The sequence below is a fragment of the Henckelia pumila genome, chromosome 1 (genome assembly GCF_033568475.1).
Source record: "Henckelia pumila isolate YLH828 chromosome 1, ASM3356847v2, whole genome shotgun sequence".
NCBI lineage: Eukaryota > Viridiplantae > Streptophyta > Magnoliopsida > Lamiales > Gesneriaceae > Henckelia > Henckelia pumila.
This window is the reverse complement of record NC_133120.1, coordinates 153,388,742-153,404,666: the sequence shown is the minus strand read 5'-3', so window position 1 is coordinate 153,404,666 and position 15,925 is coordinate 153,388,742. Positions and strand designations below refer to the sequence as shown.

Here is a 15,925-nt window from a genome sequence, read left to right as displayed (position 1 = left end):
CGATTTCACGGATCTATGTCCGTGAGACAGATCGATCAAATTCATATTTAGAATAAAAAAAAAGTAATGATTTTATCTTAAAAAGCAATACGTTACATGGATCAGGTTGGATTGGAGATCCGTTGCATAAAATTGTACTTTAAGACGATCTAATGAGACTTTTTATTATAGCAATAATAGCAACAATAATAATCTTTATATATATATATATAATTATAATTAAAGTCAAGTTCCTTGTATTAATTAATTTTTTAATTGATTTAGGTAGTGTTTGGAAAAGCTTTTAGGAAACATTTCTCAACATTTCATTCACAAAATTTTGAAATTTTGTGAAGTTGTTGAAGGAAAAACTGAGAAATATTTTCTAAAGCTCTCTCAAACACTGCCTTAGTGAACTCTAAAATCATTTAGAGAGTATCTGATAATTTTATTATTGCAATATAGAATCACCAACATATTTTTTTTTATAGATAAACAAATATTTTTCTTGAAAATCTAAATTAAGTAACAAGATAACTATTAATTTGATCAGTTGGGATATGACATTCACTGAAATTTGATGCTACGTTTGTGATTATTGGAGAGTTGATTTGAGCAACGATTCCAAACCTAAAGTAGGCTTAAAAATTTAAATTATGAACAAAAGAAGAATGTTCCGGCGTGTTCTTTCCAATGCTTAATTTAGGACGGAACAATATAGAATTGATAGCTAAATGTGCTATCAAATTATAAATATAAAGAACGGCTAACGGGGTTCTCAAATTTGGTATTTATATATAGGGAATACATAGCAATTAGCACACCTTCAGCTGCTCACCTAATGGGCCCAAGTCTTATTGTTTGGATATGGGCCCAAGCCTTCTTACTTGGATATGGGCTCAAGTTGGGCTTAATCTATTAAATTGTAGAATTTGACTGAATTACATATTTTCGATCCTACAAATGAATTTGAGGGTTCGAATTGAAGATACAAAAAACTAAAAGGGCTGTTTTTGAAATTCGATGAAAACGGGGACTATGTTGATATTAACATCCAAGAACCTCGGAATCACTTCAGAAGGGGTTTGGGCTAGAAAAACAAACGAATTGAAATCAAAGATTTCTCATGGAGAAGAGCTCTCAGAGGAATAAAAGGGTTTGTTTAGCTCGCCTGTTGGATGTTTCTTTTACATTGTTCAGATAGATATTTTTATGTTGTTAGGATTCGTGTTTTCGATTTCCATACGTGCCTGCGGCGCTCGTTACTTGCTTGTTCGTTGCGATGACACAATCTGTGTTCTTTATGCATTGATCGAGCTCATTATGCAAAAATTCCATTGATTTTGATTGATGTATGTATGTCGGAATGGGAATGCCAAGTTTTATTTTCAATTCTAGCGGACTAATTTGGTTTGTGGGGTGAAAAATCTTTGAATTTAGAAACAAATTTTTGATGAAGTTTTAAACTTTTTAATATGATAGTGGTGACTGCGCTGTTTGGCTGCCTGCCCGTTGGATCAGCTGCGAGCAAGCTGTTCGTTTATCTGCACTAAAGCTTGTGGAAGAAACATTTTGGTCTAACTTTTCTGTTTGTGTGATTGCATATTTCCTGTGTTTGTTCTTCGATTTGTTGCTGTTTGATGAAATGGGTATTCATAGTTTTTTCTTGAATTCTTGTGTTTTATAATGTTTCTTGCAGCAGCAATCAGGGGATGCATCGAAACAGGTTGATATTTGGTGTGTGCAGTGCGGGGAATGCTTCAAGTGGAGGACAATCCCGACTGTAGAAGAGTATGAAGAAATTCGGAGCAAATTCATCGAGGATCCCTTTGTTTGTAGCAAGAAGGCTGGTGTTTCTTGTGATGATCCGGCTGATATTGAGTATGATAACTCCCGGACATGGCTCATGGACAAGCCAAATCTCCCTAAAACTCCGGTTGGTTTCAAGAGAAGGGTTGTGGTACGGAGAGATTTCTCCCGATTGGATTGTTACTACGACACACCTAATGGGAGAGTACTGAGGGCTTCAACTCAAGTTGGCAGGTTCTTGAGTGGGAATCCGGAGTATAAGAACATCTCTATTTCGGATTTCACTTTCACAGGTCCGAAGATAATGGAAGCCACTCTTCCTCCACCTCTCGGTTAGGTGATGTGATTATTGTGGAATTGAAAGTTTCCGTCGCAATCTTTACCATAGAGTACACATGATGCCATGCTACGTTTGATGAATTGGTTTTTGGGAAAGCTGAATGTGACATTTGATCCCTGCTCTGCATTTTTTTGATATGGCGTGATATTGAAATAGATGGCATATCTTTTGTGCACAGCCCTTTTTTTTAGTATAATCGGTGGTTAAGATGAAAGCTTATATCACTTGTTGTTGTTAAATAATCGATTCAACATTTTGCGCGCCGTGCACCAAATTCGGTATGCAAGTTCTTTCCTCAACAGAGGGATCTTTGCTAAGTATAACAAGTACGGTCATGCATAGGACTGACTTTTCAGTATGAATCTTTTGCATGTTCCCCTCTTATTTGAATCTTGCTGTCAAAACTGTGCATCAAAGCCGGCGGTGTAGACCGGTGGGTTGTGATGGATGGATTTCAACATTGAAACCGTGTTAGGTTCTGGATCGTTGGTCTTGTAACTTTCATCTAAAGGGTATAATGGTCACCGAGACAGCGTCGTGAAGGGTATAATGGTCATCAATGAGTCGTACGTACACGAGAGCAACGTGTGGTGGCCTGTATTTTTCACCATGGCAAGTCGAGTTATACTTGTATAGTTGTATTGCGGCAAACATGCCGGCTCTATGCATGGAAAAAGAATGCACAATTAAGCTCCGGAGTCCTTTTTTCTGATTCAGCTGCAAGATTCATCCACACCATAAATTTTGAAATTGTGCGCAAAATATACTAATAGCATTGATGCATGCATCACGACAAACTTGGGAAGATTCAAGCATGCGAATTTATGATGTCCCCCAACTTGTTTGACTCGAATGAATTAATCTCATTTTAAAGGGTAATGCTACATGTACATGGAGGGCTACACGTTGGGTTACACATTGCACTTGAAATTACATGATTATTCCTGCACTTTATTTGGAAAAAACATTTCAAAAATGCATGTAGGATAATCATGTAATTTCAAGTTTAATGTGTAACCCAACGTGTAACTCTTAGCGTACATGTAGCATTATCCCATTCTAAAATTCAATTGATTTAACTATTGCTGATAGATGAATAATATTCTACGTTTACACTACTTATATAGGTTTCAATGAAATAACTTTCTTTAATTTCACGTACGAAATAAATATGATAAAGAGTAATGTCCACCAAACATTTCATATGTAAACATATATTAAATTTTCAAGATAAATGTAATATTTGTGAAGTGTCCTTTTATCCAAATTCTTGTATCCGTACTATTCCTAATATTTGCATGCATGCATGGATCCTCCGAGTATCCTTCCCTTCCTATCAATGAAAGAATCCCACCGACTTCTCTCCTTCCCATTCAATGCATGTATCCATCACTCGTTTTTTTAACCTCATTTTCAAAACCCGTATCTTTACCAGCCTCCAATGGCTGCCTTCTTTTTCTCATTTACATAACCGCAGGATGGCCTTCTTCCGGAGGTTCTCTTCCGTTGGCCTCCTGCTTCTCCTCCTCCTCGAACGCCCTGCTTCCGCCACTGCCACCACCACAACGAGCAATCACCGCCCCTCCGCCGTCCAGAAACTAGACACCCCTTTGATTTTCCAGGAAGCACCGGCCTTCCGCAATGGCGAAACCTGCGCTTCTGATAACTCCACCATCCATGTAGCCATGACCCTTGATGCAAACTACCTCCGCGGAACAATGGCCGCGGTTTTTTCGATCCTACAGCATTCTACCTGCCCTGAAAATGTTGTTTTCCATTTTCTTTGGGTGAGGCATGAGCCTGAGGTTTTATCCAGCATCAAAACTACCTTCCCTTATCTTAATTTCAAGGTTTATGGCTTCGACACGACGAGGATACGGGGATTGATTTCCAAGTCCATTCGCCAAGCATTAGACCAGCCTTTAAACTATGCAAGAATCTATCTTGCGGATATATTTCCACAAGAAGTTAAGCGTTTAATCTATCTTGATTCTGATCTTGTGATGGTGGATGATGTTTCGAAACTATGGGGTGTGGATTTGAAGGGAAAAGTCCTGGCTGCACCCGAATATTGCCATGCAGACTTAACTAATTACTTCACCGAGGCCTTTTGGTCGAGCCCCGAGTTGTCGAGAACGTTTGAGGGACGAAAACCATGCTATTTCAATACCGGGGTGATGGTTGTGGATGTGGAGAAATGGAGGCAGGGGAACTATAGCCAAAGAGTTGAGGAATGGATGGTTGTGCAGAAACAGAAGAGAATATATCACTTAGGTTCTTTGCCACCTTTCTTGCTTGTTTTGGCTGGAAATATCGAGCCCATTGATCATAGGTGGAATCAACATGGCTTGGGGGGTGATAATATCGAAGGGAAATGCAGAGGATTACACCCTGGCCCTATCAGTTTACTCCATTGGAGTGGAAAGGGGAAGCCATGGTTGCGGCTTGATTCAAGAAAACCTTGCAACGTCGATCATTTGTGGGCTCCGTACGATCTCTATCGCTCGTCTAAGCATTCTTTTGAAGAGTGAAGATCATTTGTTTTTCATCAGAGGTGTGCTTTCAGGCTCTTGGGGTTTGAAAACATGCCATTGGAATGACTGATGGGGGTTGATGTTGTAGGACAGCAAGGGGGAAAGGTAGAATTCTATTACTTTTTCTTGTTTTTTTTTCTTGAACTTTGAATAAGACAGAAACCATTCTTGTTTTTTTTGCTCGTTTCCGTTGTTTCGAGGGATAGCAGAAGGACATAGTGGAAGATTTTCAGTATGGAGAAAAGATTGACAAATTTTGACAGTAGAAATTGGCCTGATGATTTGCTGAATACTGCACATACTCACAGCTTTATGATCCACTCAAAATCTAATGAATTTTGACCCTCTTATCAAACTAATTGCTTGTTCATTCATTTGTCTTTTTAGTTTTGTGTAATTTTACGACTTGAACACATTTCAATATTGTAATTTTTATCTACTTCTAGAGATTTTGTCCAATTTATATATTCATAGAACTGTCATTCATATTTCTAGGTACTGTTTCAGATGCCTTGATGTTCTATACCGACAGCAAAATTCTTTCAAACATGAGAGTTTAATCAATTGTAAATTTATTGGTAATATTACAATGCCAATGTGTACTTTTATTAGCATTAAAGAAGCCACACATATTAAACATAGTTAGTAGACTTTCCCAGAATGAGTGAGCATGCGGGGGTGCGTTTGTATAAATGCCAAGAAATTGTAGAAAATTTCACCATATTTAGAATGGCATATAACAACGCCAACTGAAGACTAATCCTTGTCAAGGTGGGCACTTTTCCACATAGCTTCCCTCTTAGTTTCTATAAATTTGTGCGCCTTCTCGTTTATCTTGGAATCCTCTCTCAACAGAGGCATCGATGGAGTCAGGCGTTTCTGTTTCGTGGCTTGACCCGCAGAAAGATCGACACTTTCTTGCACCGAGATTCTTGTTCCCGAACTTTTGAATTGAGAACATGTCTCTTGAAGTATTTCAAGATCTTGTAGCTCTTTTTCTTGATACTTTCTGCCTGTTTTCTGCTGTATTTGGAAACCATCTTTTTTCTGAGGTGACTGACTGAGACCGTCTTCTTTTTTCTCCGGTATCTTGCGTATTATGGATCTTTCATTGCCCAAAAGTAGGTCACCTTTCTTAGAAGCATGGACTGAAGCCTTATTGCCCTCTAAATCTGTATGCCTGAATTCAACCACAATATCCGAGCTCAACGTCTTATTGATCGACTTAAACGAACTCTCTTCGTGCACAGACGAACCACTTTCAACAGGGATGGGGCGAGAATGGGGCTGATGAAGTGACATACTCAACATGAAGTTGACCAATCTTCGACAGATGGTAGGAGACCGGGGATTGGCATCTGTTTTCTGCATTTTCTTGATGTTGCTAAGAAGTGAAAAGAATAGAAATGGATAGTTGAGGTTTGAGTTTGATCTGTTTTCTCGTCAAATGAAGCATTATCTGTCGAGCACTCTTTATCAGCTAAAAGCTCATCACATACGATTCCATTCTTTCGTATGGAGCTAACCCAAAGGCATAAAGAATACCTGTTTTTATCTCTATAATACGAGTGAGATATATTTTTCTCATTGATAAGTCAAAATACGTCTATAAAAATTGTGCAGAATTTTGGTGATATAAGATGCATTTTCATGTGTAACAGCAGATTATTCCAAAATATAATAACACCAAGATAAATTTATGAATTGTGGTGAGTTGTCTCCTTTTTTTTTTTTTTTTTTGTAGGTTGTTGCTTTCATGCTCTCATTGGTTAATTCCCAAAAATTGTCAAAAGTATTGGACGTCCATAAAGAATAAATATCAACGTCACGTGAAATTACATCAAACCATGACAAAAGGGAATTTGGCATGTGCCTTTCTGGAAACATGCTTCGTTCCTTCGTCTGTGCATCACTAGCCAAGCATCTTCTGTTAAAGTGGAAAGATATCTAGCTCTGTTTCCCATTCACACTCCAATCTTGATTTTTAAAAAAATGTTCGTTCTGTTTCACATCTGTTTCCCATTCACACTCCAATATTGATTTCACACCCCAACCTTGATTTTTAAAAAGACGTCGTTTACAGTTTGATACGAAGAATTAGACATTGAGTCATACGTACAGTTCATCTTCTCATGAACCTTGCTTTAACCGAGGAACAACGGTGTCAGTTGTCTCAAATCATCATTTGTTCGGACACGAACTCTTTTAGCTACTTTTGCTAACAGACCGTGAGCTATATAGTTTCTGCAACACACGAACTGTTTCGGTTTACTATCGGTTGATATGGGTTACCAATGATATAAGGCCTTTACCTGGCTATTTGGCCACAAATGGTAAATAAAATACCCAATTTGTACGTCTGAGTTCTTCGTATTAAAACATTTCTATACCTGTTAATGCAAGCATGAACCCAAGAATGAAAGATGAAGAGACCACTCAAAAATGTATTCAATTTACAAACGAGTTGACTGTTCAAGATTGCAGGTGAAGATTGAAGAGGTCGTTGTTATTTCAAAATAACAACAGAATCTTAAGATGAATTGTTGCAATTTTTCTGGAGAAATATTTTTACTGTGCAACAATATCTGTTGTGAGGAAACCAGGTATGAAAGGCGAAGTCAATGCCGGAAGGTCCTCAGAACCTGGTCATTCCTTCTTCGACATAGAGGACAGTTTGTCAAATGTGAAGAGCATGTCATACAACAGCACATATGCCCACACCTGAAAACAGAGACCCGTGCCAACCATGTCAGTTTAGATTTCTAGATGCATCTAGAAATATATCTGTGAAATAAGGCTCCTCTAAGGCATTTTCTCTTCTCCAGTAACAATATTCAGATTTAGGTCTGCTCAAATTCTCAATATGGTGAAATCAAGTCTGTGGCAAAAAGTAGCAAGTTGCATCTTTTAAAAGAGTTGGTGTTCGACTGTTTGTATACACTTTAAAAGAAATTTTAAGCAAATTTAAACTTTCTGAAAGCACTTACGGTATGAAAACTGCATTATACTCCTGCTCTAAGCATATCACACACAAATCTGGCATCATTTTGTCTTTCTTGGTAGCATCGGATGCGTTCTCAACTTTACCATTTACACCTGTAATTTGTAAAGGAAACAAACGAGAATAATTTTCTTAATTAGGTCCCAAGCAAAACATAGGCGTGATAATAAAAAAAAAAAATTTTAAAAGTATGTTAAAGGCTACCTTCTTCCTCTTTCCCGGCTCTTTTAGCTGCAGCCTCAAGAACCCTGAATATTAAAAAATTGTACAGATCAGACCACAAATTTAGAAGACTATATATACTATAGGAAGAACCCCATTGAAGCAAATATTGTTCCACTGTGCAATGAAGTTAAAAAGGACCACAACCTCTTTCGCATTTCCCAGTGGCGTCTTCTCTCAATGAAATATCGCAAAGCATGCTTAGCAATGAGATAAACCCCAAACACAGTTAACCCCAGCGACGCACATTTGTACCACCTGAAGGAAAAAATACGAATCTTATGATGTAAATTGTGATCCCCTCCCCCATTGCAAACTAGTGTTCAACAGGCATTGCTGCCAGTTTGAAGATTGAATAAGATGTAGTTATTTTATTTGGAAGTATTTCGAATAACATTAACATAGTGCATTAATACTTTAAAGTTTTGAACGCCAAAAAACATCAAGAAAAATAGAAAATTAAAGGAAGTCATTTTGTAAAAAAGTTGATCCTTTGAAGTTGTTTTGCGGTACAACTGAACACTTGTAATTTCTAAAGGAGTTGTGTATGGAAAGAAAAATAGAGAGACAACTACACCTTGACCACTTCCCAAGATTTGCAATGAGCTGATCAATTGGTTTATCAGACACACAAAAGGGTCCTTTTTGGGGTCGCTGAATCCGAATCGCTCCAATGTCATCCTTAACAGCCTGAGAAAAAGAGTACATCAAATAGTTGAAGACATTCAAATAATTTCTTTTTTCTTAAAGTTCATTCAATCAAAAATTATGTTCAAGCTATAATTACTATTAAATCAATACTTATATTCTGCCACAGTTAAGGGTGACTGTCTAAATCGAGTAATGGGTACCTGATTTTTAAAAAATTCTCCCAGAAGTTACAATCGGGTTTGTTTCTGAGGATTATATAACTATCCGAAACTCTAACCCAAAATTCTAATTTGTAGGAGTCTGGGGATGCTCTTTCATTAGATGTTTCTTGAGATTTTGGATTGGATGAATAGAAAAATATTGTGTCTGTCTTGGAATGCTCCTACAAAACGATGGAAATATAGATTTTCGGGTGCCCGAATTTACCCGAAAAATTTCAGGTATCTGAAAAACCAGGTAAATAGCAATTTGGGTCAGATTCAGGTAGACAATGAATATCCGGCATATGTGGTGGACCCCATCAAGCTATAGGCCAGTTACCTATACGACAATCTTTCTCTGACTAACATAACTGTTTTCAATGTGATTTTTTAAAAGTAAAACTGAAAAGGAAAACTAGGGTACCCTAGAGGGGCATCATACCTCACCAACAACTGTCAAGGGCGTACCAGTTGGGAGAAGACGCTCAATTCTCTTGACTCCAAGCATCTAAACAAATAAAATCACCAAAACATTAAATAACAGCATAAGAATGCTGGATACACGAGTAATGACAAGCACCATCCGCACCTTAAGACCTTGAAGATAATCTAATGTCCCACGCACCAAGGATCTTCCAGATTCCTCAAAAACTTCACTTCCAACAGTCAATACCAAACCTGTGGCACCACGAGCCCCAACAATGTGTACACGAGCAGTTGAATCATCCTGTTAATGGAGTAAAGTCATTAGCAGTTGAATCATCCTGTTAATGGAGTAAAGTCATTAAAACACAGCAGCTAATCGCATAGGTAAAGAATGGTGCTAAAAAACAATCACGTTCTCGTTTAACTTTTCTCTCCATAACCCTTCCAATCTTGTGGGAGTGTGTGTTTTCAAGAGCCTGCATCCAGTCAAAGTGGAACTGACAAGCAAAACCCTAAACTAACCAGATACCAAGGAACTTCTTTGCACATGGAAAGCATCAAAGCTGAATCTTGTATCCACGATCCAGCATCATTGTGTTTCAAGAAGTGTTGTTCTGCCTGAAATAACAGTTACGAGAAAGAGTTCTTTGAAATACTGTGTCATCAACATAGGAAGTTCTGCCTGATATACCAGTAAAAAAGAATCTTTGAAAAACTATGTCAAAAATAAATGAAGTTGAAGGGCACATTCATGGAAATATATCCATATACCGTTTGCTCCACAATGACGCCCCGCAAACCACTGTACTCACAATTAATCGGAGTATCAGAACCAACCCTCCCAGATGCCGCCACGACCAAAGGCAACGCTTTGGTAGCAGCATCCAAAATATGAGCTGAAAGTGAAAGAAAAAAAATGATTGATAGGGTATCTTTACATGAACTAACATGATAACCAACCAAAACAGTCAGAAACATTACGTGGCAAACAAGAAAAGCAGCATAAACCAAGAAAAAAAGAGTAGATATTACCAAAAATGAGAAACAACTTAATTTTAACATTGAGAGAGTAAAAATTCAGTAGTTGACAGAGTTCTGCATTTGTTTAAACTCCACGCAATCAAATACCGCTGAGCATAATCCATAAATCACATAAAATGGGTTCCAATTATTAAAAATACTCCATATAACAAAACAAAGAAAATATCCAACAAACCCAAGTCCTTCAATTGATCGACTCGAGTCACTGACTTCAAAACATCAGCATCCCTACGAATAAAGAAAACCTAATAATCAAACACACGCAAAAAAATTGGCACACGCCGTAAAAGCAATAATCTGACCTTCCGCTGCTCCTGCCCAGAAGGTAAAGCGCCGCTGCACTCAAGCAGCAAGTGATTCCTCCAACTGGAACCATTTTCGATTTAAAATGGAGTGAAACGGACTTGGCTCTTCACAATCCCATCACAATCTCCATACCAATTTCAGTAAAGAACCAGAAACGAATGATCAAATCACAAAATTAGTGCGTTTGGGCCGCAATTAGGGATGAATAATGAATTCCAGATAAGGGGGAAATGATTCTGCAGGAGGAATATGACGGCGAAAGGAGAGATTTTCAAAATTATATATATAGATAGCGAATGAGATCCCATGAGTGCAGGCGAGGGGAAGAAGCAAACCGCCCATGTCTAAAAGCGCTATTTAGTATGCTGTATGTCGTGCTACCTGTCTCATAAATCGTATGTTAGGATTTTACTTTTATTTATTTTTATTAATAAACATGAGATTTACATTATATCAAGAGCCAAACAATTACATCAAAAATAAAATTAGGATTAACATAGAAACAGCTCCCTTTATAAGGGTAGAGTTTAACCTAGCATATTTGTATTATCCTAATGATAGATGTATCATGATTTGTCACATTGGATGTATGATTTGGGTATTATCCACACCATTTGGTTTTGAGTGATAGGATAAGTAATACATAGATACGTAATATAATATAATAAAAACTAAATAAAAAATAATAGTTAATATATTATTTGATTTGATGTATAAATTATAGTTTATTTGATTTTGATATAACATTAATAATTAATAGATTGATAAATAATATGACGAGAATAAAACGATATTGGATGAGATAAGTAATACATAAATTAATAATACATCAAACCAAGCAATGTCTTAGTGTAGGATCTCGTTAACGAGCATGACCAACAAATCAGAAATGACAAAATTATAATTTATTATTGTGTTATCAAAATTATAATTTGTGCAAATTGCTCAAAAATCCTCAATGCAAACATGTTTTGCTCTGCACTTCTTAGCCACTTTTTTGTACCATAATTTTTGTTAATTTGTACCACATCTTGTATGATTTTGTACCACATCTTGTATTATTTTGTACCACATCTTATGACTAGGGACCCCAAAGCAAAACATGTTTGTATTTGGGGATTTTTGAGCAAAATGCCCTTATAATTTATCATTGTGTTAATCAATCAAATTAAATATATTATTATTTATTTGATATTACATCACATTCAACTCAAATATTTTAATAATCATCGTAATATTATTTTTTATTCAATCTCATCATTAACAATATACGTAAAGCGTAATTTGTAAAACACTATCTTATTCTTATTTATAAGCATCTCAGCATTTGTATTTCAAATTATAAATCTAAATATATATCTAAATTTAAGGGACTGTTTGTCTTCTAAAAAGTGTTCTTATAATATCTATTTTTAAATAATAAATTTTGCCCTTAAAAATTTACATACAAAACTTTTATTTTATATTTCAACAACTAAACTTTTATAAAAGAACTTAAAATTTAGTATTCTTAAATATCGGGACAATTATTTATTATTAAAAATATATATATAATAACAAAAAATGATCTTAAAACTTAATATTATATATATATATATATATATTATCCTCATTATACAAAATATTGGTATTCTTTCATTTTACTATGTAAAATATTAAGATTTAAAAAAATCTAATTACCATAATTTTATTAAAGTTTAAGATAAAATTTAATACAAAATTTCTTAAAATTTAGTATTAAAATTATTTTTTATTTTATGATATATCTTCCTTTATTAAAAAAATTATTTTAAAAATATAAAGTTTATGGATATTAAAACTAATTTTTTTCTAATTTCTTATTTTGAAAAAAGTTAATAGAAGGAAAATTAACTATGAATTTGATAAAATATTATTTTATATAAAAATAAATTTTTTTAGCATTTATATCTATTTTATAAAATATATTATAATGAAATTAAAAGGTTAAATTTTTAAACTTATAATAAAATATTAAGAAGATATAAAATTAGTGTTTTTAAATTTTAGTATATTAACAAATTTAATGTTTAGATAACGTATTTATAAATTGAAACTACTAATGAATTAATAAAAACTAGCGTTTTGCACACGCAATGCGTGTGTTTATCAATTTATCATATTAAAAAATAATTTATGATAAAATTTGTAATTTTTTTAAAAAATTAGAAATCAATTATGTCATGTAGGTAATATATGTAAAAGTTATTTTTTGAATTTTAAAATTAAAATGTCACACGTGAAGTATGAAATGGTGGAAAATTTGTATGAAAATAAATTAAAATTGTTAAATAGTATATTTATTTATTACATAGGGTTGCTTATGGAAGTTCACTTAAAATACCAAAAGTTAGTTACTCTAAAATGTTGTTGTTTTATTAATAGTAATAGTAATTATTTTTGATTTTTGAAATTAAAATATGTCACACGTGAAGTATGAAATGATGGAAAATTTGTATAAAAATAAATTGAAATTATTAAATAGTATATTTATTTATTACATAGGGTTATTTTTGAAAGTTCACTTGAAAATACCAAAAGTTAGTTACTCTAAAATGTTTTTGTTTTATTAATAATAATAGATAAAATAAACAATCAATTAAAGGGTATCATTATCAATATTTATATAAAACTTAAAAATTGAGTATGTTTAATAAAAAATGTAATGTGAATACCGTTCCCCTGAATTTATTATGAAAAGATTATTTTCCTCTCCGTTAAAGTAGATAGTTATATTGGTGAAGTTTAAATGAAAATTATATTTGTATCATCGTCTATAGATTCACGATCTTAGGGTTATTTTTGTTTTATTTTTTTGCACCACTAAAACTCACTATTGGATTTTAGTAGTCGCTCACTAATTCTCTGCACCCTAAGGTGTAGGGGATCAAAATTATATATATATACATATATATATATATATACACACACACAATATTCTATGTTATCAGTTTTTTTCACGGGTGCAGGATTTTCATGTGCAACCACAAAAACCCGTCAGTGGGTTTTAGTGGTGCGAAAAAAAAAACACTAAAACTCATCAGCTTTTTTGTGCTCGCTCACGAACTTCCTGCACCCTAGGGTGCAGATGATCAAAATTATCTATGTTATATAATAATACACCAATTCCTTAAAACAAGTGAGTAACTACCTTGGTAATTTTAGACTTGGCCACAGGCCGGATCCGGTCTGGTTGTGGAACCGGCGGTCTGAGTCTAGGTTCGATTAACCGCCGGTTTCAAATCCGGGTCGACCCGTTTATTTTTAAAAAAATTATTTTTAAATACAGATTTAAAAAATAAAAAACTGAATTAAAAATAAAAGCTTTGCACAAATAAACTTATAAAAACTCTATCAAATATTTCATTATCTCAACAAAAAATCGATTACATTTATTCAATAAAAAAATATATAATATTTCAAATTTCACATCTTATATAAAAAAAACTTATTACATTAGATTATATTCAATCAACTCACTCAGATTTTCATTATATATATATATATATATATATATATATATATATATATATATATATATAACTTTTTTAAAAAAAATAGGCTTACCGGTTGGATTAACCCGACATCCGTAAACTATAATCGAACCACCTAATGGTCGACCCGATCATGGTTCCGGGTCAAACCTAGGTAACCGGCCCGTTGACCACGAACCAGTTCCAGGTTAGACCCGACCCTCAACCAGATCTAGGTTATATAGTGGATGGACAAAAATATCTCTTATTTCATTCATTATGAGTTAAAATAAACATATTTTAGTAAATTTGAAAAATAATGAAATGATTTTCTAATCATAGTCAATATCTTAAAGATTTTTCTTAAAGAAATTTAGAAATTTTAAAAAATTATTTCATCACTTGAAAAATATGTGCACATGAATAATCGTGTGGTTGGTTTGCTAGAATATATTTAATTAAAAATATGTCACTTTTAACAAAGATAGTGTTTGGTTAAAATTCTTAAAAATAGCTTATAGGATTTTAGAACTTAAATGATGTTTTAGGAGCTTATAAGTTGTTAGGACTTATTTTTAAAATAAGTTGTTAAAGGTTTTGGATAAACTTATTTGGAACAAATTAAAGCTGTTGATATATATGTTTGACATTATAAGATCTTTTTATGTCAAAATTACCAAAAATGATATAATGTTATGAAGATAATGTAACGAGTTATACATATACGAAAATAGTTTTAGAATAAACCTATATTAAAAAAATAAAACTATTTGAATTCAGAAATTTTATGTTATTTGGATATTTTTAAAATAATATTTAATGGGTAGATTATATGATGAAGATTTATAAAAATATGCAAGGATATTTTGTAGAGATAAAATGTTAAAATACGATCTTTTTTAAAAAATATAAGGGTGATCTTACTTTTTTAAAAACAACTTATAAACTGTTAAAAAACTTATTTTGACATAGATTGATGCTACAGGTATAACGAAATTTGTACACCAAATCTTACAACACATAAAATTCAATACAAGAATTTAATTATCAAAATCTCACGATATATTAAATACAAAATCTCGCGATAAAATAGCAAAATTTCACGATATTATTGTTGTAAATATCGTTGTTCACGATATTTGTTGTACATCTATCATTTTTCTTTGACATATTATAAGATGTTTTAGAGCTTATAAGCTCTTTCAATTTGTTTGGCAATAATTTGGTCAAACAACTTGTAAGCGGTCAAAATAAGCTGTTTGACACTTATAAGTTGTTTTTAAAAAAATTGAGGTGACCATAATTTTTTAAAAAAGATCTTATTTTAAATTTTAAATTCTCTAAAATAGTCTTTTATATTTTCATAAATCTCCTCCATGTTTTCACTTATTAAATATTTTTTATAAAATGAAATTTCCAAAGAATATAAATTTCGCCTAGAAAAGAACGAGTTGACGTACAAGACTTAGTCTTGCTCAACTCCATGGCCAGTTGAGAGTAATTAGTCTCTTCAAAGAAATTATTGATGATCAATTCGTCAGAAACAACATCACCCCTTGTCACATCGAGGACAACCTCCTCTATCAGAAGATCAGTACGCGACAATTTCACCACAAGGGCTTTATAAGTTGCATTCTGCAAGAAATTTCTCGTCATATCTTCTAAATCAGGCACTTCACAGAACCTTGGAATCTTGATCTTCAAATTGGAAATTTCTTCCTATGTCAAAACAACAGTCCCCCATTTTCTGAGTTCATTCCCCTGATTTGCTTGATATTGGGTAAGATATCAAACAAATCTTTCATATGTTGTACCCTGAATTTCAAGTCTGATACGCAGTGTGTCTCCAGATCAGTCGAGACTAACTTTTCCTCAGCTGTCATCTCTGTCGCTGTTAAGAATATTGGTTTTCGTATGGTGTCAGC

General features: G+C 33.7%; 3 protein-coding genes across 8 annotated transcripts; 2 read left to right on the top strand and 1 right to left on the bottom strand.

The window, feature by feature from the left end:
• Window positions 1-1,041: 1,041 nt before the first annotated feature.
• Window positions 1,042-2,245, top strand: LOC140875780 (methyl-CpG-binding domain-containing protein 4-like). Of its 4 annotated transcripts, none has more exons than XR_012148588.1 (3): window positions 1,042-1,135; window positions 1,462-1,554; window positions 1,679-1,817. XR_012148588.1 is itself a non-coding variant. In XM_073279564.1 (2 exons), the coding sequence occupies exons 1-2, from the start codon at window positions 1,106-1,108 to the stop codon at window positions 2,123-2,125; spliced, it is 477 nt and encodes a 158-aa protein (XP_073135665.1). In that variant the 5' UTR covers window positions 1,054-1,105; the 3' UTR covers window positions 2,126-2,245. The 4 variants fall into 4 exon arrangements, 2 of the variants coding, with proteins under 2 accessions (XP_073135665.1, XP_073135666.1); XR_012148589.1 differs by having other exon boundaries at window positions 1,682-1,806; XM_073279564.1 differs by lacking the exon at window positions 1,462-1,554 and having other exon boundaries at window positions 1,054-1,135; window positions 1,679-2,245.
• A 1,315-nt stretch (window positions 2,246-3,560) lies between these two features.
• LOC140881650 (probable galacturonosyltransferase-like 4) lies at window positions 3,561-6,307 on the top strand. Of its 3 annotated transcripts, none has more exons than XM_073287137.1 (2): window positions 3,561-4,767; window positions 5,788-6,307. In XM_073287137.1, the coding sequence occupies exon 1, from the start codon at window positions 3,607-3,609 to the stop codon at window positions 4,657-4,659; it is 1,053 nt and encodes a 350-aa protein (XP_073143238.1). In that variant the 5' UTR covers window positions 3,561-3,606; the 3' UTR covers window positions 4,660-4,767; window positions 5,788-6,307. The 3 variants fall into 3 exon arrangements, with proteins under 3 accessions (XP_073143238.1, XP_073143230.1, XP_073143246.1); XM_073287129.1 differs by having other exon boundaries at window positions 5,158-6,307; XM_073287145.1 differs by lacking the exon at window positions 5,788-6,307 and adding an exon at window positions 4,872-5,111.
• Window positions 6,308-6,957: 650 nt separating this feature from the next.
• LOC140887224 (E3 ubiquitin-protein ligase SP1) lies at window positions 6,958-10,795 on the bottom strand. The gene is made up of 11 exons (XM_073294339.1): window positions 10,506-10,795; window positions 10,379-10,431; window positions 9,934-10,058; window positions 9,685-9,780; window positions 9,326-9,463; window positions 9,179-9,244; window positions 8,463-8,575; window positions 8,033-8,143; window positions 7,868-7,911; window positions 7,650-7,758; window positions 6,958-7,383 (listed from the first exon to the last, which is right to left on the bottom strand). Exons 1-11 carry the CDS (start codon window positions 10,577-10,579, stop codon window positions 7,281-7,283), a joined length of 1,032 nt encoding a protein of 343 aa, XP_073150440.1. The 5' UTR covers window positions 10,580-10,795; the 3' UTR covers window positions 6,958-7,280.
• Between the last annotated feature and the right edge of the window lie 5,130 nt (window positions 10,796-15,925).